The 24,837-nt window shown below is 34.6% G+C and overlaps 1 protein-coding gene across 1 annotated transcript; it reads left to right on the top strand.

The window, feature by feature from the left end:
* The first annotated feature begins 2,308 nt into the window (after positions 1-2,308).
* LOC148587332 (putative disease resistance protein RGA1) lies at positions 2,309-15,057 on the top strand. Its single transcript, XM_088513630.1, has 3 exons — positions 2,309-5,335; positions 13,407-13,500; positions 14,772-15,057. The coding sequence occupies exon 1, from the start codon at positions 2,455-2,457 to the stop codon at positions 5,317-5,319; it is 2,865 nt and encodes a 954-aa protein (XP_088369756.1). The 5' UTR covers positions 2,309-2,454; the 3' UTR covers positions 5,320-5,335; positions 13,407-13,500; positions 14,772-15,057.
* Positions 15,058-24,837: the final 9,780 nt, after the last annotated feature.

Here is a 24,837-nt window from a genome sequence, read left to right as displayed (position 1 = left end):
AGTGTCTGAAAATGGAGGTGAAAAAAAAATGAGTGTGGCATTATGAGTAATATTAGGAGTCTTTTTTGTGCCCTTCTAAGCGTAAGATGATTTTTAAAATTGCCATTGAACTTATGATTAAAAAATAGTGGTTAATATACTTAAGTCAACTCAAGTCCATTAGCTTAAACTTTGGTTTGTATTGAAGAATAGTGGTTAACATACCTAAGTCAACCCAAGTTCATTAGCTTAGACTTTTTGGTTTATGTCGTGTCCAAATATGAAAAATATAAAAAATCTGCATTTTCAAATTATACATAATGATGTGTTTTTTTAAAAAACGCACAATTTTTAAAAGATAAATTACAATTTTAAAGGTTAAATTACGATTTTTCTAAACGTTTAACTGTGTTTTTAAAAATCATGTTGTCAAATCACACATTTTAAAATCGTAACTTTTAAATTACACTTTTTAAAATCGCAAACTTAAACGGACAAACTCTCGAACAGCATATCTCCCAACATTGATAACACATCTAGTGCTCAAGGAATTTTGAAGTGCTCAAGGAATTTTGTGAAGCGCTCAAAGAATTTGGTGAAGGGAGACGGATGTAGATTGCACACTTGGTTGATTCCATTCTTCGTGAAACTTTTCATCATTCTGCAAGCCCATCAACTTCAAGCAACGCTGCTAACATTCAATTACAGAAGAAGCAGAATGGACTGCAATATCACTTTAGTCGCGTAGACTGTAGGCAGCGTGGAATATAGGCAAAGTTTTGCGTGTTGTCATATCAAGGGCTATAGTGTAATTCTATGGTGAGCCAGTGGCGTTAGTTGTTGTTTTTTCGTGATTTGTTTTCAAATCGGTTTCACACGTGTTTTTACAAATTCTTGTTTTTTAATTGTGGCTTTAGATTCCTTTGGTCTTTGATTTATGTGTGGCCTATGATCCTTTCCATTAAACGAGATTGAGAATTTTTATTTTTTAAATACAATCTAAAAAATGGCTTGTTGTTAAAAAGGCATACCAACGTCTCTATTTTTTTTTTTTTTTTTTTTTAACATGTTCACATCAGGAGAGGAAAGGGGGTAGATAATTCAATTTAATGACATCCGCATCAAGATGCATGGTCACTTGCGATTGAACTGCTATTTGAAGACGATTAAGACGCTATTAATGTTTGGTAAATCTCACAAAATTTAGCAAAGTAAAAATTTATCCACTTAATTAACCAATGATATTTTGAGCAATTTTTAACTAAAGTCTAGTACTACATATTTCTAAGAACAGTTTTATCAGTTAATCCATGGCATTTTGTATGAAATTACATCTAATAAAATAAAGTGAGTGCAACTTTTATACTGCAATGTACTAGAATTTGTAGTCGATGCGCACCTTTTTTTGTTTATATATATATATATATGAAGCTTGGATCTCCAAATCTGATGAGATAATTTTTTTTTTTTTGTACCGACGAGATAATTGGCCTCTAGCCAAAATAGGCAAAAGATTATTTTAACCCATATATAGAAAAAAAAAAATAGCAAAAAAATTTCTCAACTAATTACTTTGGCCAATTGCTACAATGCTCAATAAGCTCAACACTGCATTTAAATAAATAATTTTTTTAAAAAAAATAAACCTCATTAATATACATCAGATTACTCTCGGAATATTTCCACTAAACTATGAGACATCGATCTTGGTGTGAAGTGTGCATAGTTTGAATTCAATCCCTTTTTAGTGTTCTACGGCTAATTATGAGGCTCAGTGTAGACAACTAGCAGTAGTGTGTGATGTAGTAGTCAAAGTCAGCTTGTTGTCATATAAAGGGCTATAATGTTTTTCTAAAGGATGGGGAACATCATATGCGTTCACTTATTTTCATATAAAGACACTAGTGCACAATTTGTTTTCAATGTACAAAATCTAATACAATGAATTTGTAAATGAGAGATTTGAAGAAGGGAATTCTTAAGATTCTTGAAGATGACCAAAAAAAGAAGAAGCGGAACATAGCATGTGAAGAGAAAGAAGAGTAGTCCATCATTAACAGCTTTATCCACGTGAAGATAATTGCTTTGATGCATTTTTGTAAAAAAAAAAAAAAAAAAAAATGTTTGACTTGTAAAAAGAAGAAGCCCTTGGAAGGAAGGTGTACAACTATAAGGAGAGAGAAAAAGCAAAATCAGTAAAAATCAATCCATGCGTGTGAATGAAAAAAGAAAAATGCGAATGAAAACAAGTTAATTAAAAACATTTCTGCAACATTACTAAAAAGTGTCCAACCAAGTCATAATAATTGCTCGTTCCTTCACTCATCATTTCTTCTTCTCAACACATTTCTGCAATTCTACCCTTCAACTAACTACTTCACTCATCATTTCTTCACTCTACCCTTCAACCCCTTCCATCAACAGCGCTGTGTAGTTTCACTTCTGAGCATTCATTCCTTCACTCACCATCAGGAAATGGCGGAACCACTTCTCTCCTTTGTTGCCGAGCAAATCATTAAGACTTTGGGCTCACTTGCTGTCAAACAGATCGGGCTGCTCTGGGGTGTCAAAGATGAGCTTCAAAGCCTCACCGACACCGTTTCAACAATCAAAGATGTGCTTCTGGATGCGGAGGACAAACAAGCTGCAGGAGACCGTGCTGTTAAACGTTGGCTCGGAAGGCTAGAAGATGTGATTTATGATGCAGATGACTTGCTGGATGCCGTTTCAACTGAAGCTCTAAGAAGAGAAATAATGACCCGTGATAAGAAGGCCAAAAAGGTACGCATTTTCTTTTCTGAATCAAACCAGTTTGCCTTTCGTATTAGAATGGCCCGTGAGATTAAAGCCATCCGAAAGAAGTTAGATGCCATCAACGCCGATAGGCAGAATTTCCACTTGGAGGTACTCCAGGTTGAGCCACGAGTCGGGAAAAGGGAGAGGGATAACACTCATTCTTTTGTACCTGATGAAGTAGTTATTGGGCGAGAGGATGATAAAAAGGCTGTCATACACCTTCTGCTGGACTCCAACGTTGAAGAGAATGTTTCCATCCTTCCAATTGTTGGCATCGGTGGATTGGGAAAGACTACACTCGCTCAATTCGTATTCAATGATCACCAAATCCAGAAACATTTTGAGCTCAAAATGTGGGTGTGTGTCTCTGATATCTTCGATGTTAAAAATATTGTTGCAAAAGTCTTAGAATCTGCAACCGAGGAGAAACCAGAAGACGCTGAAATGGATACATTGGTGGCTAAACTTAGAGAAAAAATCCAAGGAAAGAAATACTTCCTAGTGTTGGATGATGTGTGGAATGGTGATCATAGAAAATGGTGTCGCTTGAAAGAAGTGCTGATGGGTGGTGCGAGAGGCAGTAGAATAGTAGTGACTACCCGCCAAGAAATCGTTGCAAGGACCATCCGCCAGGAAAGCGTTGCAGGGATTATTGGGACTGTTAAATCATATCCCTTGGAATGTTTAGATGAAGATGCGTCATGGTCTTTATTTAAGCAAAAGGCTTTTGAGAGAGGACAAGAGCCAGAGAATTCAAGCATTGTCACACTTGGGAAGGAGATAGTAACAAAGTGTTTAGGCGTCCCTCTGGCCATATTGACAATCGGAAGTTTACTGGGCTCCAAAACTTCAGAAGCAGAGTGGTTTTCTTTTAAGAACAGTGATCTCTTAAAAATATCTCAAAATGAAACTGACCTCTTACCAACTCTGAAGTTGAGTTACGACCATCTTCCTTCACATTTGAAGCACTGCTTTGCTTATTGTAGTTTGTTTCCAAAGCATTACGAATTTTCTTCAGCAGAACTAATTCGGCTTTGGATAGCACAAGGGTTTGTCAAGTCTTCTGATGATCAAAGCCGATGCTTGGAAGAGGTTGGTAGGGAGTATTTTATAGATTTACTACAGAGATCATTCTTTCAAGAAGCTGAAACCTTTCTGTTTGGTGACATGTATCAATGCAAAATGCATGACCTCATGCATGATCTTGCCATATCAGTGGCAGGATCGTTGATGGCCACATTAGGTGATAAGGAGACAAACATCGATGAGAAAAATCGTCATCTATCATTGCGTGGTTACAATAAACATATTTCTTCATTGTGTGAAGCAAGTAGGATACGTTCATTTCTTTGCCTCGATAACGATGTGTATAAGTATAAGATTGATTGTGATGCAATTTTTTCAAGTTTCAAGTTCTTGCGCATGTTGGATCTGTCTAGTAGAGATCTTGATTATGTGCCAAGCTCTATCGGGGAGCTGAAGCATTTAAGGTGTCTTGATCTTTCTGGCAATAAGAATATCAAGAAGTTACCAGATTCTATAACTAGGTTGCACAATTTGCAAACATTAAGACTCTTTTATTGTGAGTCACTTAAAGAATTGCCGAGAGACATTAAAAAATTGGTCAATCTTAGGCATCTTGATATAGATAGCTGTGATGGTTTGACTTATATGCCACAGGGATTGGGGCAATTGACTAATCTTGAGAGGTTAACAAATTTTGTGGTCCACTCGGGTTCTAAATTCAAGCACTGCAGTGGTTTACGAGAATTGAATGGGCTCAATAAGCTAAGAGGAAGTTTACAGATTTCAAATCTTGGACGTGGGAAAGATGTTGCATTAGAATATGAGGCTGCAAATCTAAAGGAGATGCAATATCTTCATTCTTTGTTTTTATGCTGGAGTACTAAAGGATATGTCAATGATTGGGACGTTGTTGATGATAAAATGCAATTGGAAGGCTTCCAACCGCCCCCAAATCTGAAACATCTAGGCTTATATGATTATCCGGGTTCAAGGCTTCCGAGTTGGGTTTTTTCATTGAGAAATCTTGTGAGCTTGTGGCTAGTTGATTGTCATTCATTAAAGTCTCTCCCCCTTCAACATCTCACTTCCGTTCAAGACTTGATTCTTGAGCGTTGTCTTGACCTTGAGCTAGCCAATGATGAGGATGGGATGCAATGGCATGGCCTTACGAGCCTCCTCTCTCTTTCCTTCAGAGGACTTCCAAAATTGGTTTCTCTCCCCTCAGGACTTCAACATACTACCACTCTACAAAGGCTTAGTCTTTCGAATTGTGAAAGCTTGAAGGCTATACCAGATTGGATCCACAACTTCAAATCACTTCAATACTTAGACATTTATGAATGCTCCAGTTTGACATCACTGCCTGAAGGAATGCGTAGGCCAACGTCTTTGCAGAGCCTATCAATTTGGGGTTGTCCCATGTTATTGCGAAGATGCGAGAATGACACTGGTGAGGATTGGGAAAAGATTGTTGACTTTCCAGGGGTATACTTAGTTCTAGCACCCAGGCATCTTTGATCCTGAGCCTTGCTTGGTAAGCTTTTGTTTCCTATTATTAATTGCTACTAGTATTTAATTTTTTTGTACTCGTCTTTCTTTTTTTTATGTAAATATTAGGCTGGGTTTCTAGTGTCCGTCTCTCTCCCATTGTCCTCCACTATCTTTCGAAGTATCAAATTCCAAATCTTATAAGTATTTATACTTGCAGTTATGATTCATAACTGAGGAGGTTGAAGACCTATTGTTTTTGGAGTTAATTGTTAATTACATTGGGATTTACTTCGTTGTTTGGATGTATTTATTTTAACTATTTTTTTTTTTTTGTTATTTAGTTAATACTTTCACCTGGTTATTGCAATTTGATGATTTACTTAATTGTTTATGCATATCGGTAATTTTTCTTGGTACTGAAACTAAGATAATGGGGCATGCATTTATTCACTACCTCTTTTTCTTGCTCTTTCGGTTTATTTGGTAGCTTGGAAATATTATGAATTCTGATCAAATTCTTCTAAATTGTTGAGATTACTCAAATTTATCAATCCGTGATCAAGTATTGTATATTTTTCATGCGATTCTTATTGCATTTGCTAAAATCATAAAAGTTTGTGCACGCTATTTAACAATCCTTGGTAGTCAAAAGTCTGTTAAGTGTCGAACAATATTGAAAATTTTAAAACGACTCCAAACGACACATATTTAAATGTCTAGATGATTCACAAATATTAAGCAGAATAAGATCTGACCTAACAATTAATAATCAACCAAATTCAGATATGTAATGAAAAACAAGAACACAGATATTTGATTACGAAGAGGAAACCATTTAGAGAACTCTCTAAATGTAAAACCTCTCCGGGGCAGCCAAACCCAGGAAATCAATCCACTATAAGAAGAATAAGGAATACAAGAAGAATTACAAAACCTTTGCAATCTACTCTTCCTTGTACACGACAAGCGACCCACTTGACTTCTACCGCAGTAGCCCTTTCCAGAACATCTGGCACAATTCTTCTATACGATTTCCTTTCACCGGAACTCCGATTGGCTTCACGTATTTAATCCCTTCTCAAATAAGCTAGAACAATATCTCTCTCTAAGCTCTCTGATTTTGCTCACCAAAATACGTACGTATAAATGTAGCAAGATCGTGTTTAAATAGAAAATAAAACAAAATAAAGCAGCAATGTCCGGACAGGGCTAATCTGGGATCCGGTCATGGCTAGGGTTACATATGCGTAACCTAGCAATGTCCGGACCTCCAACACTTATGTTCGGACATCTCATAAAGATTGAGGCTTTCTGGAAATGGGGTCCGAACCCAGCTTCTAGTGGTCCGGACCTCTTCATCAAAATGCAGTTTCTGGAAATCAGGTCCGGACCCAGCTTCTGGCGGTCCGGACATGCCCTTCAATAGATATTTTCTGGAAATTGGGTCCGGACCTGGCTTCTGGTGGTCCGGACAGGGCCTTCTAGAATCTGCTTCCGGGACATGTTGAGGTGCTCATTTTCAACAACTTACACGCAAACCGAATGTGCCAAAACCTAAACTAACAAACTCCCCCTTTGGCCATTCGGAGACAAAAATATACATGAAAATGACACATCAAAATCAACTCCCCCTTTTTGTCTCAGAAGAACAAAGGAGGCACACAAAAACAAATGAAATTCTAGAGTTAAAAAAAAAACAAAGAAAAACAACCCATTAAACCTATAAATAAGTAGACTAAAAAAAATATTCTGGCCAAAAGAAGAACAAAACAAAACATATGAGAAGATCATTCTTGCCAAAAACTGTCCTTGATATACTTTACATCTTTCTCCAAAGTAGTTAGGCGGGTGGTTATAGCTTCGATGCTTTGGCCTTGAGTCATCAGGCGGTTGTTGATAGCTTCAATGCTTTGGCCTTAGGCTTTAAGTAAGTCAAATATTATGCAGCGCAATCTGTGTTAGCAGCCTCTCTAGAGCCCGTACATAACCAATCGGAATTTTGTTCTTGTTTTCGTCCCATACAAGCTTTCGACTTGGATTAAGAACCGCCATGATCTCCGCTTTAGTTGGTTATGGCTCAGTCTCCAAAAATGGAAGCGGCTTCTTATTTGTCAAAGGAATCCCAGTAACTTCACTTATCAACTCAGGAGTGACATTGAGAGTTTTCCCTGAGACCTTGGTCTTGAATGACGGAAAACCAACCAAGTCAATGTCTTCGATGTTGTAGTAGAATTCCCGAACTAATCGAGTTTATGCATTAACAGGAACGAACACAGAGGTCCATTGATTGGCCTGGAATATTTCATGAATGAATCGAAACGGTTCCACTTGAAGATCATTTTGCTCTACTCCACGCTCGATCACAATGTTGCGTGTCAAAGGCTTGTCTTGTAAGATTGATTTTTCTTCTCGAGCGCGCTTCCTCCTTGGTGTGGATTCCGAATTTTGATACACCATTTTCTGCATTCTCACCCCAAAGAAAGAAGTAAATGATAAAAGAATATCACAAATTACTAGAAGAAATTAGATTGAAAAAAAAATTTTATAGGAAACATGTGATTCGAAAAATGAGATAGATGTACCAGAAACAAAAAATAAATGTTGAACACAACAAAAATAATTTATTTCACAAGGAAAAGTGAAGATAGATGCAAACATATGTCATGTAGACATTCAATCAAACAGGTGATAGGCATTAAGGTATTGAATATAACATGATGAAAAGAATTCATGAAAACCGAAAATACCTTGCCTAGGAACATTCCAACCAATATCTAAAACCCAATGACAGTGAAATATAATAATGTAATTGAAAAATTGTAGCTCAATTGAAAACCGGAATCTTTGAGACATTTTATCAAACACATTGTATGCCAAAAAAACATGTAGGCATGGAAGACACATGTTAAGATTAAAAACCATTCCTAAATACATCAAAGTGCATGTAGTTTGCAACAATCATATGAGATAGAAAGAATAATCAATGTGAATCAAGGACTCAAACAATTCGGAATTGTAAAATTAAACCCAAACAGTCACAGCCGAGAAGTTTATTTGAACACAAAATTGAAAAGAAGAAGGAAAGAAAAACATACCTGTGATGATTGAATGTGGATACTGGACTATGAAACAGAGAAATCAGAGATAAAAAGAAAGAAACAAAAAAAAAACGAAACAAAAAAAATTTGTATGAAGTTAATCGGACGAGAGAGAGAGAAGTATGATATGGAACACACTGCAGGTTATATAAAATAACCAATGCCGTGTCTGGACAGGAAATTTCCTTGTCCGGACCGCATCCCAAAAAAAATAAATTCATAATAAATTTTTTTTTTTTTTTATTGAAAAGGAAAACATAATTTTTTTTAATTTTTATTATTATTATTATTATTATTATTATTATTATTTATTTATTTTTTTAAATTGAAAAGGAAAAGATAAATTGTATAGATAATCAATAAACCATGCATGTCCTCATGAATATCTTAACAATTTGGAGTGATCAACAAATTACACTTACATCTTAAATGTATCATATACATGACACAACCTTATTCTGTGAATGCAGTCAAGTAGGCAATAATCAGAAATCTCATGTGAATGTGTAGTGTGTGAAAACTCCCATTAAATAAGATTTTATCAGTGGAATGGAAATTTAGGCAGACATTTTGTAAATGAAAGACAAACAGTCTGATTCAAGCCACAGTAAAATCTTATAATGTTAGGATCTAGATTCCCTCATCCGATACACTCCCCCTGAGACTAATCATTTGCTTTTACCATGTCTTTTAGTAATCATCTATTTCCGCAATGATTTGATCACTGATTCTTTCTTTAGGGACATATAGAAGCAAAACTAAGTCATTTGGGCTTATTTTATGCCCTTTCCCTTTTTTTTTTCTTTTTTTGTGGAAGAAAATGTTGGAATTTTTTAGAGCTAGGTTCAACTAACGAGTTGGTCAAGTGAATGGAACTGACACTACCTATCTTCCAAGCAAAATGTTTGCTCCAAATTCCCAAACACATAACAAAAATCTAAACTTAATGGGGGCAAAAAGTGCACAATTTCGAACATGAGAAAAACTGACTCTTACTCCTTTAACAGTCTTCAGAAAAACAAGGTATATCAGAAACATATGGAGCAATAGATGTAAATTGCAGAAATATTGACCCCACTCATATGTAAAATATTCATTTGAGCACAAAACATGAGAAACTGAGTATCCAACACTTAAAACAATCTAAAAGAATAAAAAAATAATCAAAGAAAATAAAAACAAAGCAAACAAAAATTAAAAAAGAAACAAAAATGTCCTAGAACAGCTATAAACAAATATCAATATGCTCAATTTCTAGGCATGGTCTATGTGTCCACCTAATCTAGGTGAGTCCATTACCACTCCTCCTCAATGGGTGAATGGTATTAATCTTCTTGACCCAAACTTTATTCACATCAGGGACAACTGTGTGACTCTTATCCAAGACATCTAACCGTGTTACTACGTCTCTCATCATGTTGAATAATTTCTCATAACTATTTCTAGAATGGAAATATTTTCTTTTAGGCCCATGACTGTTAAGCTGAAAACACTTAGGACGAATATGTCCAAACTTACCACAGTTATAACACGTAGGAATAAACCTTTGAGAAGGTTGGTTTCTTAACATGTGCATACTTCTCGACTTAGAACTAGACATATAGGAATCAGTTAGAGTTCCCTTACCTTTTCCACCTTTGGAAATTTGAGGAGAAATTACCTTCTTTTCAGCCAAGTTATCTTCTTTGTTTACTGGTTTCACAAAAATCATATCTGAAGAAGAAGCAACATTAGTAGATAAAATAGCAGATTTATCAAAACCCAATCCAGTTCTATCAAACGAATGTTTCTGATTATGTAACATTTGATTTAGCTTTTCACTAGAGAATTTTGTTAAATGATTCTTTGATTCATTCAGTTCATTCTCTAAGGATTTCACTTTGGCAATTAGCATTTGATTTTCAGACATCAAAGTATTATGAGTAGCAAGAGAATCAGTTAAGGTGACAGAAAGTTGATCATTTTCAAGATTAACCTCATTGAGTTTCTTCAATTGCTGCTTATTCAGCTTTTTCAGTTTAGTGTATTCCACAAAGAGATTATTATAAGCATTTTGCAAATCATCTTCTTCTTTCGAATCATTATCGGACACACTTTGTTTGTCTTGAGAATTACACTCACTATTCTCATGCTCACTCTCATAACTAACTCCAAATGCTAAGTAATTAACTCCCTGTTCAGCATCATCCTTATCTGACTCATCACTTTGAGTCACATTAAATGCCTTGCCATTTTACTTTCTCAAGTTAGCACAGTCAACACGAATGTGCCCATGTCCTCCACATTCGTGACACTTGATACCTCTAGGTGACTTTCCTTTCTCAACATTCTCATTTCTAGATTTCTCAGAAAATTGTGAATTGCTATTTCTAAAATTTCCTTTCTTGGCTCTAAAAAATTTCCTAAACTTCTTAGCAAACATAGCAATTTCTTCCTCATTTCCAGAATCCTCATCAGATGAACCACAAGAGTCAACCTTAACATTTTTTGCCTTAAGAGCAATATTTTTGGTGTTTTTGTGTTTAGGAAGAATTAGCTCAAAGGTCTGAAGGGAACCTACAAGTTCTTCTACTCTCATAGTATCTAAGTCCTTGTTCTGTTGTATAGCAGCAATTTGTGGAATAAACCTCTCAGGCAAAGATCTTAAGATTTTTTTCACCACTTTAGCATCATCCATTTTCTTTCCCAAATTAATGGTAGAGTTTCTAATGGCACTAAGCTTTGAATAAAATTCATCAAAAGATTCATCTTCCTGCATTCTAATCTCCTCAAACTGAGAAACCAACATTTGAATTTTTGAAGTTCTAACAACCTTAGTTCCTTCATGTGTGATTTCTAAAGTTTCCCAGGCTTCTTTAGCTATTTCACATCTAGAAATTCTAGAAAATTCCTCATTTGAAACAGAGATGTAAATAGCATTTATAGCTTTGTCATTCGCAGTAGCATTATTCTTTTCCTCTGTTGTCCATTCAGCTATTGCTTTTTCTGGACGTGTCCATCCAGATTCGACAATATGCCAAACATTAATGGATTTAAAATATGCTCTCATATGAATTTTCCAAAGCGTATAATTTGTTCCGTCAAAGACGGGAAGAGAATTAGGAGCAACAGTATGAGACATTTGATATGGAGTCTCGGATCACACTCAGGAAATAAATCCTTCAGAGTGAACCCGCTCTGATACCAATTGAAAATTTTAAAACGACTCCAAACGACACCTATTTAAATGTCTAGGTGATTCACAAATATTAAGCAGAATAAGATCTGACCTAACAATTAATAATCAACCAAATTCAGATATGTAATGAAAAACAAAAACACAGATATTTGATTACGAAGAGGAAACCATTTAGAGAACTCTCTAAATGTAAAACCTCTCCGGGGCAGCCAAACCCAGGAAATCAATCCACTATAAGAAGAATAAGGAATACAAGAAGAATTACAAAACCTTTGCAATCTACTCTTCCTTATACACGACAAGCGACTCACTTGACTTCTACCGCAGTAGCCCTTTCCAGAACATCTGGCACAATTCTTCTATACGATTTCCTTTCACCGGAACTCTGATTGGCTTCACGTATTTAATCCCTTCTCAAATAAGCTAGAACAATATCTCTCTCTAAGCTCTCTGATTTTGCTCACCAAAATACGTACGTATAAATGTAGCAAAATCGTGTTTAAATAGAAAATAAAACAAAATAAAGCAGCCATGTCCGGACAGGGCTAATCTGGGGTCCGGACATGGCTAGGGTAACATATGCGTAACCTAGCGATGTCCGGACCTCCAACACTTGTGTCTGGACATCTCATAAAGATTGAGGCTTTCTGGAAATGGGGTCCGGACCCAGCTTCTGGTGGTTCGGACCTCTTCATCAAAATGCAGTTTCTGGAAATCAAGTCCAGACCCAGCTTCTGGCGGTCCGGACATGCCCTTCAATAGATATTTTCTGGAAATTGGGTCCGGACCTGGCTTCTAGTGGTCCGGACAGGGCCTTCTAGAATCTGCTTCTGGGACATGTTGAGGTGTTCATTTTCAACAACTTACATGCAAACCGAATGTGCCAAAACCTAAACTAACAAATATTTTTTGTGTTCAACTTTAAGGGAGCGGGAGGTGAAACCTACAAAATGAAATGTTAGTACCTCGGTCAAGGACATTGTAAGAGCTTCTCAGGTTTACATGCTATAGTCTATTTTTGGAAAGTAGCCAATCTTTTCCATTTGCCCTGAATAATCTTTAATCCCAAAGAAACAGAGAGCAAAGAATAGTCATAGATAGTATTGTCAGCAAAAGGTAGGTTTTGCACACTGTTAAGTTTTGCACACTATAATTTTGCACACTGTTAAGTTGAAAAAGGTAGGTTTCATGCATTTATGGGCTTGATATTGTCAAATTAAAAGTAGTGGGAGTTTCTTATTTATGGATCAAATTTTCTGATTTTCTGAATGTTTCTGAATCAAGTTTCAAAAATCTTGTTTCTACTTTGAAATATTATAAAATTCCAATCAAGTATATACTTACCAAAAGGATTTATCGGTTTAAGAATGTATGGGTTGCCCTGAACCATTATTAGCTAATAGAAGCGTAACGTCTGTGATTAAATGGTTTGGTTACTTTTTATGGTTCTTGAGGAGTCAAGAAGCATTCCTATATCTAGGCCACAAAAGATAGTCAGGAAGCATTGCCCTCAAATGCGACATTGATTAAAAATGAGGATACTGAATGCATAGCATTTGAATTTTTCTTTTCAGAAATTTTAGAATATGAGTTACCTTTTATTCACTGAAAGGGAAAAGAGAAAGTGTACAAGGAAATTTTCACTCATTTACGGGATATAGTCCTCTTTTGATTGGATTGGGTCAGCATGCCTATCGCCTTGTTCATTTTGTGATTGATGTGCCGGTGAAAAGACTGAAGGATATGATTAAAATAAAAAAATTAGCGGGCATGATATGATAATTATTGACTTGAATAAAATGTCTCCTACCATCTGTAATGTTTGTCATAATTTGTAGGGATCTCATGAATGAAGGGAGGAACATGCAGTGAAGGTCTAGGAGAAGGAACGAGAAAAGTGTTTCCATGGAAGATGTTACATACATATCTACTGTGAGTATTCTTTCCCCTGTTTATGTCATAAGAGAAGGAAATAGAAAATCAGCACTTGTATCTACGATTGTGGGCTTTCTCTGAACCTTATTCATGATGTAAACCTTACTGGCAATCTTTTGTTTTTGGAGAGCCTGATCATTGTATGAGTGTATGCTTGCTATAACTCTTTGACTGTTTATATTCATCTCTGTATGATTAAAAGTGAATATCAAGATATTTGCTCCTAGTTGAATTTTACCTTACATAAAATGAACAGAAAATGGCTACTTGCAGCTCGAATCTCAACTACTAAATCTTACTCTCGAAAAAGAGAAGTTCCATAGGATGGCAAAATGATTCATGATATTACAAAATTGAATAGGGGAGAATACTCATATCATTTAGAAAAGAGGATTCTCTAAGTAGCGTTTCCAAAAATAGATAGTAAAAACTTTACTGCCAGCAGGGCCAGCCCAAAATCAAGCAAAAGGCAGGCCTGTAGGGGGCCTCTTGATCATCTACATAAATTAAAAATTGCATCATTCATGTCTACATGATTGTTGGAGATATTGTATTAGGGCTAAGCGTCAATCGGTAATGTCGGTTTCGGTAGAAAAATTGTATTTTCGCCTTTCGAACAGACAATGCTGGTAAAGTCGGTTATTTCACCGACTTATACCGCCAAATTTTATTTTATTTCGCATTTCGAACCGAATGGCGGTTGGTAAAGTCGGTGTCGGTCGGAAGTCGGGAAAGTCGGTTTCGGTAATGTCGGTATGTGGAAAAGTGGCAAATTTGTCGGTAAAGTCGGTTTGGTTAAAAAACCTCTTCCGCCTACCGAACCGAAAAATTCGGAATAAAAAAATCATGCCACCTACCATCCTCCATCTAGTCGGTAACGGTCGGTGTCAGTCGAAAGTCGGTCGGAAGTCGGTTAGTCGGTAATTTGCTTAGCCCTATATTGTATTACTTATTAGTATAAGAAATGACAAAATTGAGTGTATCATTACTATTCTATCATTACTGCTGTTTCCTGTTTGTTTAGTTTGTTGCTTGTAGGAATTTTTTCTTTTTAGCTATAATCTATATTTTCTTTATCAATTTCCTTTTGCAACATCTGAGCTCAAAATTTAAAAGTTGATAGCTATATTTAATTCAATTCCTATGCAGGTGAATGGTAGACGCATGATAAGTTATCTGTTGCCATTGATTTTTTCCTCCATAAGTGCCATGATGTTTATTAAATTTATGGCTTTTATTAATTTATCTATTTTTCTTGGTTCAACCAGTTGAAATATGTGAAATGATTGGGATGATTGGCACAACACGTATACTCAAGTCGAAAGCAATGGTGTTGAAGTCATGGATCCTGTTAATCTTGTATTTTAAATCTTTTGTTAATTGTGTCTGTTTTGTGATTAGTTTTGTGACTGTTTTGAAAACAAAAGATTGTGACCAACATTGAAGGCCATCACACTATGTTGAAGTCATTTGGATCCTGTGGGTGTTGTATCTTACTTTATGAATTATGGTTCAATTAATCAGGTAGTAATAATATCTTTATGAATTATGACATGTTATAACCTGGTGATAATATCAATATTGCAACTGGTATAAGTGAAAAGAGAATTGCTATTTGTTCTTCTCCTGTCCTTTTTTTTTTCATACATCTTTTTAAAAAATCAGTCATTGGATCTGTAGGACTCATTTCTTCACCAATATGGATTTTACAAATCCAATGGCTGGTTGTTAAAAAAGTTACATGAAAAAAAAAAAAGTGGGGGGGGGGGGGGGGGGGGGTTGGTGGGAAGGATAAAAAACAGTTCCCTTAGTGAAAAAATGTTTCTGGTTGAACAACATACATCTAAGAATGAAGCTGTGGAGCATGAATTATTGGGCCACCCAATTACAAGTTATATTAGATGGACTCAACTTTTCTCATTTTAACCAATTGTATAATAATTGTAATTTAGCTTGAGAACAAGTAAAAGAAAAGATACTACTTTCCCTTGTAAGGATACATTTCTGTAATGGTGAGAAAACTTGAACACAGGTTTTCTTAAGCTACACTTCCTGCACAAGAGAAGGATAAAGAAAATTTCCATTAGTCGCAGGGTTAGTAAACGGGGTTTAGAGTTAAAATTGGCGAGTTTCACAACCCAGTAAGAAAATATAAGACATAAGGCAAATCTCATGATAAAATGTGTATCACAAGTAATATAAGAGATAAGGCAAATCTCATCATAAAACATTAGCTTGAAGAAAATGTGTATCACAAGTAATCATGAAACAATTTGTAGGGATAATAATCAAATTATAAAGCAAGAGCACTATGGATAATTATTTAAGACTACCTTCCATTTTTTTTTCCCATCATAATTGATGAGGTGCCTTTTCAGCACAATTCATCATTGGACCACCCAATTACGAAATATAGAGAAGTTATAAACCCTTTTACACCCTCCAGGTTCTTTTCTTGGGTACGTCAATGGTTCTCCTAAATCTTGAATATACTATAAATGGTCAGACGAAATGTTATTGGGGTTACTCTTGAGAAAAGAGTTTTTCTTTAGTGTGCCTCTAAAATAAAGATAGTGAGTGAGATTTCTTCTAACTCTTTAATTGTCAATGACTCAATATGCAAAAGTTTTACATAAGTGTGTGGAATGATGATTTTGCAAGAATTAAGTTGGCTTTGCAATTGCCTAGGAGATTACTAATGAATCCGTTGCAATAGACCCATTAATAGTTGAGTTCTAAGCAGAAAAGGTACGATTCTTTGAGGTGTAAGAGTCTTTTTGGCAATAGACCCATTAATAGTTGTATGAAATGTCATTCATACGAAGTTTATATAATTTTTAGTTGGGACTTTGGTTGCTTTAAATTGAATCCAAACAGTCTTTATTTGATTTTTCCTCCCACCTTACATATTGTGTATTGCTTTCACTGGAAAATATAGAGATATATTTACAGAAGAAGACCAATTAGGCTAATATAGTTGATAGCTATATTACTTTCAATTCCTATGCACAGGTGAATACTAGATGCATGATATGTTACCTGCTGCCATATCACACGAGGCTTTTCTTCCTTTTACTACTTTTTCCTCACCTTCATCTTCTTCCCCTCCTCTATTTCTTCATCTCTCTTTCTTTAGAATTTTATTCCTCACGCCGCATATGGCCGGATCATAGGCTTGCATTTACTCATATTCTTCTCCTTTATCTTCTCTTATCCTCTGTTCTCTATCTCTTTCTTTAATAATTTATTTCTCACGCCACATATGGCCGAATCATGGGCTTGCTGACAGTTTGCTCAAAGGGATTTTCATTGATGCAATTCTATGATATATTATAGAATATTTTCTATAATTATTCTTTGGGAAAATTACAGTTTACCCCCCTAAAGTTGATAGCGTTTTTCAATTCGAACATCAAAGTTTCAATTTTTGCAATCCACCCCCTCAAAGTTCCAAATTTTTGCAATTTGACCAATTGTATCCAAAACTTATCATATTGCCCCTAATTTTTATTTTTTTATTTTTTATAAAAAAAATTTAAAAGAATTCGGGATGGCTGTAGCCACCACTTTGGCCATCTTGCCATTTTTGCAGCCCCAAATTTATTTATTTCTTTTCATAAAAAAAATAAAAATTATGGGCAATATGGAAATTTTTGGATAATATTGGTCAAATTGAAAAAAAAAATTGAAACTTTGTGGGGGTGGATTGCAAAAATTGAAACTTTGTTGTTCGAATTGAAAAAAGCTGTCAACTTTGAGGGGGTAAACTGTAATTTTTCCTTATTCTTTTTGTTTTTTTGAATGCAAACTTAATAATTAAAATTTTCTATTCAAGCTTTTCTAAAATATCATTTTTAATTGATATTATGGCTAATTCACTTTTCTTTTTTTCTTTTTTCTTTTTTAAAAAAATGATGTTGTCAATCTTAAGTAGAGTTTTTCAATTTTAATTTTGAAAAACTTCTTTCTCCAAAAAGCAACTATATATAACAAGTGTTGTTAACATTTGCAAGCTGTGTCGAAGTACTACTATTTATCATTTTTGGAATGGCATTAGGCTAAATGATTTGGATGTAAAAATCTATATAAATTCGGGGTATTACCCTTTATATCCTGTATTTTTCTGATTTTTTTTTTAATAAAGGTATTTTTGTCATTCTTAATACAAAGTGGTACGTTGTAATTTTTTGGTAGTTTTGGGAAGGAGTAAGGGATATAATATTATTTTAATTAAAAGTCTGGGAGAGGGAAAACATTACAAATTGTTAAATAGTTTGAATGAGATATATGTACTTTTTTTCCTAAATTATAAATAATTAATTAAAAAATCAGGCGGAGATAACTAAACTCCAACCTCCCCTCTTCTTATGCATTTGACACTACAATGTTATTTTAATCTTTCATAAATAACACAAATTTAATTTATCTGTCACAAGTAGTTATAAAAATGACATAATGTCAAGAAGGAATACTTTACCAATTGACACCAATGAAGTTTTGTTAAACTTTGGAGTCGGGCCAAATTCAGTGCCTTAGGGGCATATTTTATTTTTCTGGGTTTTCTTTGTGTCTTTTTTAAGACTTATTTTAAGCGATTTTGAAAATCTGTAAACATGTGTTTACTGTTTTAGAAGAAATTCAACAACGTTACAAATCCAACAAAAACACACACATATAAAAACCGCTATATGTATATATCTACATATGCAGATAACAGATAGCGGTTACCAACTGCCTACATGTATAACCCTAGTTTAAATCTCATCATTTTGAATTTTCTTTTAGAATTTTATTAAACACAAAATAAGGTGAAGGTGTCGATTAGAGCCCAAAGTGATGTGACAGATCATTTTGAAAACCGATTTGCAACCCCATCTCTTAAGTTGTAACATTATTCAGCTAAGTTTGTAGGTTAGCCCATCATGGTAATGGGCTTAAATGTCAAGGCTCTATTAATTGGGTCCAAAATAGCTTAATAGATCAGAGGTCCATAAATGAGATAATTAATTTTATTTTGAAAGACATTTAGGGTTTACGTGCGTTTGACATTTTGATTTCATAGATAAAAAATGTGATTTTAAGCCAAACGTAGAAAATATATCATTTAAAATTGTGTTTTTAAAAAATTACAATGTGAAAACGTAGGAAATTTGCGTTTTTTTTAAAACGCAAACTGTGATTTTAAAAGTCAAACTGCAATTTTCCAAATGATTAACTGTGTTTTTAAAAATCACATTTTCAAATTACACATTTTAAAATCACTATTGTTAAATCTCACTTTTTAAAATCATAAATTCAAACGAACTCTTATCGTCTAAATGGAGTGGTACATTAGGAGATGTGTTTGAATCTCATTAAGGTTAAAATTTCCCTTTGTAATTTTATTGAAAGATATTATTAAGGAAATAAAATTTACAAAAATTAAAACATAGCCGGATCTTTCACTACTCTGTATCTTTTCTCTTTTTTGACTGATTTTCTGAAGACTTTTGTCTTCTCTGCTATCTATCTTCTCCACTACCTCCCATGGATGCAACCCACTCTGACCTCCAAGATCTGATCACCAGACGGAAGCTTTATCTTAATCCTCAAATGGTTAGAGCAACCCCCACCAAAGCTTTACCTGTCAAATACTTGTTTACCATACCCAAACACCTTTATCTTGACTGTATTATGAATCAAGAACCTTACAATGTCCTTAGAATATCAGAGGAAACGTATAGTTAAAACAAACACGCAAAAATTAAGGTAGTTTTATAAAGAGTAATAATCCTATAAATTATATTTTTATTTCATAATTATTTTATAATGTTGGCATGATAATTCTAACCAACTCTTGGATCGAGAGTAGCGCTAGTAGAGAAAGACTTTTATCCCGACTGCTTCCGTGGTTGGTCACCCACTATATTTTTTAGTGGTTTTTTTTTTTATTTATTTTTTTTTAAAAAAAATTTTCTAATATGAGTTTAAAAAAAATGTGGGGTTTGTAGTAATTTTGATTTAATTCCAGTAAGAACATATGTGTTATTGCCAAACTAAATAATAGGAATAACTATTTCATTCCACTCTTCTCTATTCCCACTAATAATTATTCATTTTCTTATAGAATATCCGATCGGCAAACCAAACAAAGCCTTAGTATTTCCTTAAGTAAATAGTAATACAGCATCCACATAATTATAGATACTTGCCTTGTATCTTCATGGGGTATAGCAATTATCACGGGGGCTACAAATATTATTTCCCACCTATAAGAATAACTTATGTTTCATAATCAGATAAATTTTACTTACAAAATTCTGGAGGCTTCTCGATTTTTCATGAGTTGATGGATACCAATAATTCAAGCAATTCCCATAATGAAGCTGATTTTTTTTTTCCCATCTTATACTGAATTTCATAAAGGACTTGCACTTTATTTTTAGGAAAAATATATTTTAACTCTTTGAACTATCACCACATATTCATTTACATCTCCAAACTTTCAAAGTGACATTAGGGCTCCCATAGAACCATTGCCTAACAAATTAAGCACTTTTACATTTTTTTTCTCACTAAAATACCCCTAAATCATTATTATTTTTTTTAAAAAAATGGTTAATATGAAAAGGGCCACCCCTTTTTTTAACCTTAAGTTTTTTTAATAAATTTAGCTTTTTTAAACGGTTATTTTTAAATAACTTTAATGGTATGTGGGAGAGAAAAATACAAAAGTGTTAAATTTGAGGATTTTGCTTAAATGTTGTAAAAAAAAAAAAAAAAAAAAAAAAAAAAAAAAAAAGCTATAGTATACGTGTTGTAATTTTCTCAATAGTCCAGGTTTAATTTCTTCTTTTTTTTTTTTTTTTCTCACGGAACACTTGGAAGGAAAACTTGAAATTAAATCTGGATCATTGAAACTACAACACATATGTTGTAGTTTTTTTTTTTAACGGTACTTAAGCTAAATCCCTAATTTGACACACGGTATTAATACTATAAGACGCCCTAATGTCACTTTTTAAAGTTTAAAAGCTTAAAAAAAATATGTGATAATAGTTTAGGTGGTTAAAGTATAATTTTTTCCTTATGTTTTTTTTTTCTACACCTTTCCTAAGTTTTGGGAGGATAAAGAGTATGAAAATTGCATCAAGGTCTCCATTATATATTTCCCTGTAGCCTTTTTTCCCTTATTCAATTAAAAAAAAAAAAAAAAAAAAAAAGCTCTCCATTATATATAAACTCGCTATTGTGGCTGCTTCCATAGTCATTGCAGGTGCAATTGGAGTCTGTATTCCAATACTAGGAAAGACAACTTGGCGCATGCGCTTTTGAAAGCTTGACGTCGATTGGCCATGAATTAAAATGAATCCCGTGAATTAAAATGCCCTTCTCAACATGCAAAGCCCATATACAAACTTCAATTGCAAGCATAACGACTATGGAAAATTGTAGCAAGTTTATATATATATTCCAAGCAAAACTTTGCTGAGTCTATTGACAAGTTTTTTTTTTTTTTTTTTTTTTGTGATTTTTAATGATTTTGGTGAGTATTGTTTACTCACAAAATAAAACTCGCTAATTTGCTTGAGTCTATAAAAAAGTATTTTGTTTTATTACTTTTAATGATTTGACCGATCAAAATAGATTCTCCTTTTAATGATTCAAGTAGTTTTTTTACAAAGAACCACTAGCCTGGGAGATAAAATCATTAAAACTTTTTTTTAGACGGTTGGAGTGAGAGGCCAATTGTAGCTATCTTACCAGGGCTTGACCATAATAACACCAACTCGCGGGGTGCCGCTTAAGAGGAGTTTCCGCAAACGCACTCTCATGACCACTATCAAAAAAAAAAAAAAAACTAGTTTTATTGACGATTTGGAAGAAACCGACACTATAAGGTGTTGGTTTCTGTTCAACCGACATCAAATTAAAAATGGTGTCAGTTGAACAGTAACTGACACTAATTTTTCTTTTTTCTTTTTTCTTTTTTTCATCTTCTGTTATTTTTCTGACTGGATCTACTGATCACCTTTTTTTCACGTTTCTTCCTTTTTTTCTTTTTTCTTTTTTTCATCTTCTTTTATTTTTCTGACTGGATCTACTGATCACCTTTTTTTTTCCTTCATTTTTCTGTAGGCGATTGTTCATTTGGTGGTTCCTCAACATTTTTCCCAAGCCAAGACAATTAAGAGGATACTGGATGTTTGTGAATCTAAGCCCGTTCGAGAAATGAAGTTTTGTGCTACTTTCTTGGAATCCATGGTTGATTTTGTGTGTGCCATATTTGGATTGCAAGCCGCAAGAGCCAAAATCACACGAAGAAGAAGCCCAACAGAGAGATCGATGCCGGCGTAAACAGAGAGAGGTCGAGAAAAGAGAGGGAGAAGAAGAAGAAGAAGTCCAACATACAGAGAGATCGATGCCGACGTCAACAAAGAGAGATCGAGAAAAGAGAGGGAGAAGAAGAAGAAGGAGGAGATTTGGATCTGATCGACATTCAAATGAAAATAAAAATAAAATGTAAAAAATGAAAAATGAAATCAATAAATAAGTGGAAAATATATGTGGGTATATATATATATATATTTTTTGGAATCTAATAAATTAGTGTCGGTTTTGCCTAAACCGACACCTTTTCCCATTTTCCTACCCATGTTTAACTACTCTTTGGAACCGTCACTACAAAGACAAACCGACACCTTTCAAAAGGTGTCGGTTTGGACAAACCATCACTAATTAGTGTCAGTTTTGCCTAAACCGACAACTTTTTCCCATTTCCCTACCCTTGTTTAGCTACTCTTTGGAATCGTCACTACAAAACCGCCACTAGTTTTATAGCGACGGTTTTTAGCCCTAAACCATCATAAAAAAACATTACTAAACCTCTATTTTTTTGTAGTAGATTGATCGAGCCATAGCTTAACACCCGCCTCACTATGGCATCAATAGAACTCAATGTGACGTTTTATAAAGTTTTTAAAAATTTACGGGTAAAAGTTTTTAAAAGTATTATATATATAATTCTAAAAATGACGTTATATATAGTAGAGTATTATCAAATTATCGTATTGGATTTTATTTTTTTTTTAAATTCTATTTAAAAAGCAGTTACCGACTAACTGAAGTAGTTTTGTATTAATTATCATTTTACCACATAGAGGTAAATATAATTATCCCTTCTTATCGCAAGGAAAATTACCTCACAAAATGACTTCCATAAACAATATATGCATTTGGAAGGCATTGTATATGCACAAAATCAAGATTCAAAAGACACCATTTAAGGAGTCCATCTGGTTTACTGCAGTACCTTTCTTGCAACAACCTCTTAATTGTGGTTGTTGCCTTCACCGGTTGCGACTCTTTATTTAGCCATTTTGTCATTAATTACCGCCTTGTGCAGCGCTTAAAAATACCAGACTTATTTATGATCCTTCTGGGACCATGAATAACACCATTGCTAGTCTATTACTGTTATTTTCACTGTACTATATTTTTTATTTGAACTTTGTTGTTGGGTTGCCCACACTTTTATTGTTGTATGATGCATAACCCGCTTCCGGCTTCCCCTTATTTGAATTAAAAATAATAATAAATAATAAATAAATAAGTGTCCAACTAAGACCCTTTATGTCAAGAAAATTGGTACCAGATACGTCTTCAAACATAAATTTCCTAGAAACTAAAAATGTCGGAGACGTAGAAGAGTAACTTTCAAAAATGTAGCGCACTGCATTCTTGATTCTTCACATATCATGAGAAATAGTTAGTCTCTATTCTTGCTCTTTCCCTCAACCCCACTTAATCAATTTGCAACAGAGAACCTTTGTTCATCACTCTCCTCCAATTCCACACTACTGTCATCTCAAACAACCGCTCTCATCAGATCTTTGCCCACCCCTACACGACGTTGTGTGAGTTGCACTATCTGAAAAACTCTAAACAGATAAATATCACAATTTTATGCGGAATTAACGGATATTTATCAAAGCAAACAATCACCAAAATATGAACAATCACACACAAAGATTTTGGTGACGAAGAGGAAACCTTTTAGAGACCGATCTAAAAGTAAAACCTCTCCGGGGCAGCCAAACCCAGGAAATCACTATCAAAAGATTATCCAGAGATTACAGACACTAGGAACACTTACAACCCTTTGCAAGACCTTGGCTCTGTAAGATCGACAAGCCTACAACTCGTCTCCGCGCTCACAATCTTCTTCAACGTGATTCTCCTTTACCGGACCCTTCCGATAGACTTCTCAACCGTAGATTTATCAAAGGAATAATTAAAACTCTAAGAGATTCACTTTAACGCTCACCACATATGATCTCTCTTAGCACAGCCTCCGACGAACTCTTTGGGGGTGAAAATTCGTACTTCTCTCTTCTATAATGATGTATATATATCCCCGACAAAACCCTAGACCTAACCCACTTAAAATCATGTTTTTGGGCCTAAAACTTACGGGGTGTCCGGACATGTTAATGGGCTGTCCGGACACAGCTTTGCGGAGCAAAATTTGAGTTTCTGGAAATGAGGTCCGGACCCGGGGAAGGCATGTCCGGACATGGGTGAAACAGCATTCTGGAAATGCTGTCCAGTCTTGATCAACAGCCCCGATCGATGGGCGTTTGTGGTCCAATTGAGCTGAAATTTTGCAGGGACGTTCATAACACATGAATCTACATTATGAACGGTGGAGATTGGATTCTGAGCATTCTATATCAGTGTTTGAGCTCGTGAACAGTAGCCTCTGCATTTTGGAACTGAATTAAGCCAACACAAGAACTAACAAACTCCCCCTTTGGCAATTCAGTGACAAAACCAAAATGTCGAGCCAATCCCATCATCTCCCCATATTTACTCCCCCTTTTTGTCACAGAATGACAAAAGGTCTTCATATTTCCTGAAACACTTCACAAAATACATCAAGGCATATGTGGAACAAGAAGACATAAATAAAACTCATGATAAAAAAATGACGTAGCATGCGTGATTATAAAGAAACATCAGCAAAACTCCCCCTCAATGTATGACTCAATTAACAACAGGAAACTGGAAATGCAAAACATGTTTCTCCCCCTTAAAAGTTAAAAGAACACACATGATAACACATCAATGACTCATGTATTGTACAATGAATATCCAAACATGCTCCAAATATGCAAAATATACATGAGACTAGAAATGGCTAGAAACTCATATTGCTTAACCCAAGCCAAGAAAATGTTCCATTCAACCTATGTTTGTGTGGTGTGTGGGTAAGCCATCCAAAGAGAAAAATTTTCAATTTATAAAATGAGGAGAAAGTTTCACCACCATGAGGTTTTGACAAGTATATCAAAT

Source organism: Corylus avellana, chromosome 2, assembly GCF_965113065.1.
Source record: "Corylus avellana chromosome 2, dhCorAvel1.hap1.2, whole genome shotgun sequence".
NCBI classification, from domain to species: domain Eukaryota; kingdom Viridiplantae; phylum Streptophyta; class Magnoliopsida; order Fagales; family Betulaceae; genus Corylus; species Corylus avellana.
The sequence above is the reverse complement of the archived record's forward strand: the minus strand, read 5'-3'. Positions and strand labels throughout refer to the sequence as shown.

What these genes read in the sequence shown, in the direction of transcription:
- LOC148587332 (XM_088513630.1), top strand. Translation starts at nt 2,455, where the DNA reads ATGGCGGAACCACTTCTCTCCTTTGTTGCCGAGCAAATCATTAAGACT.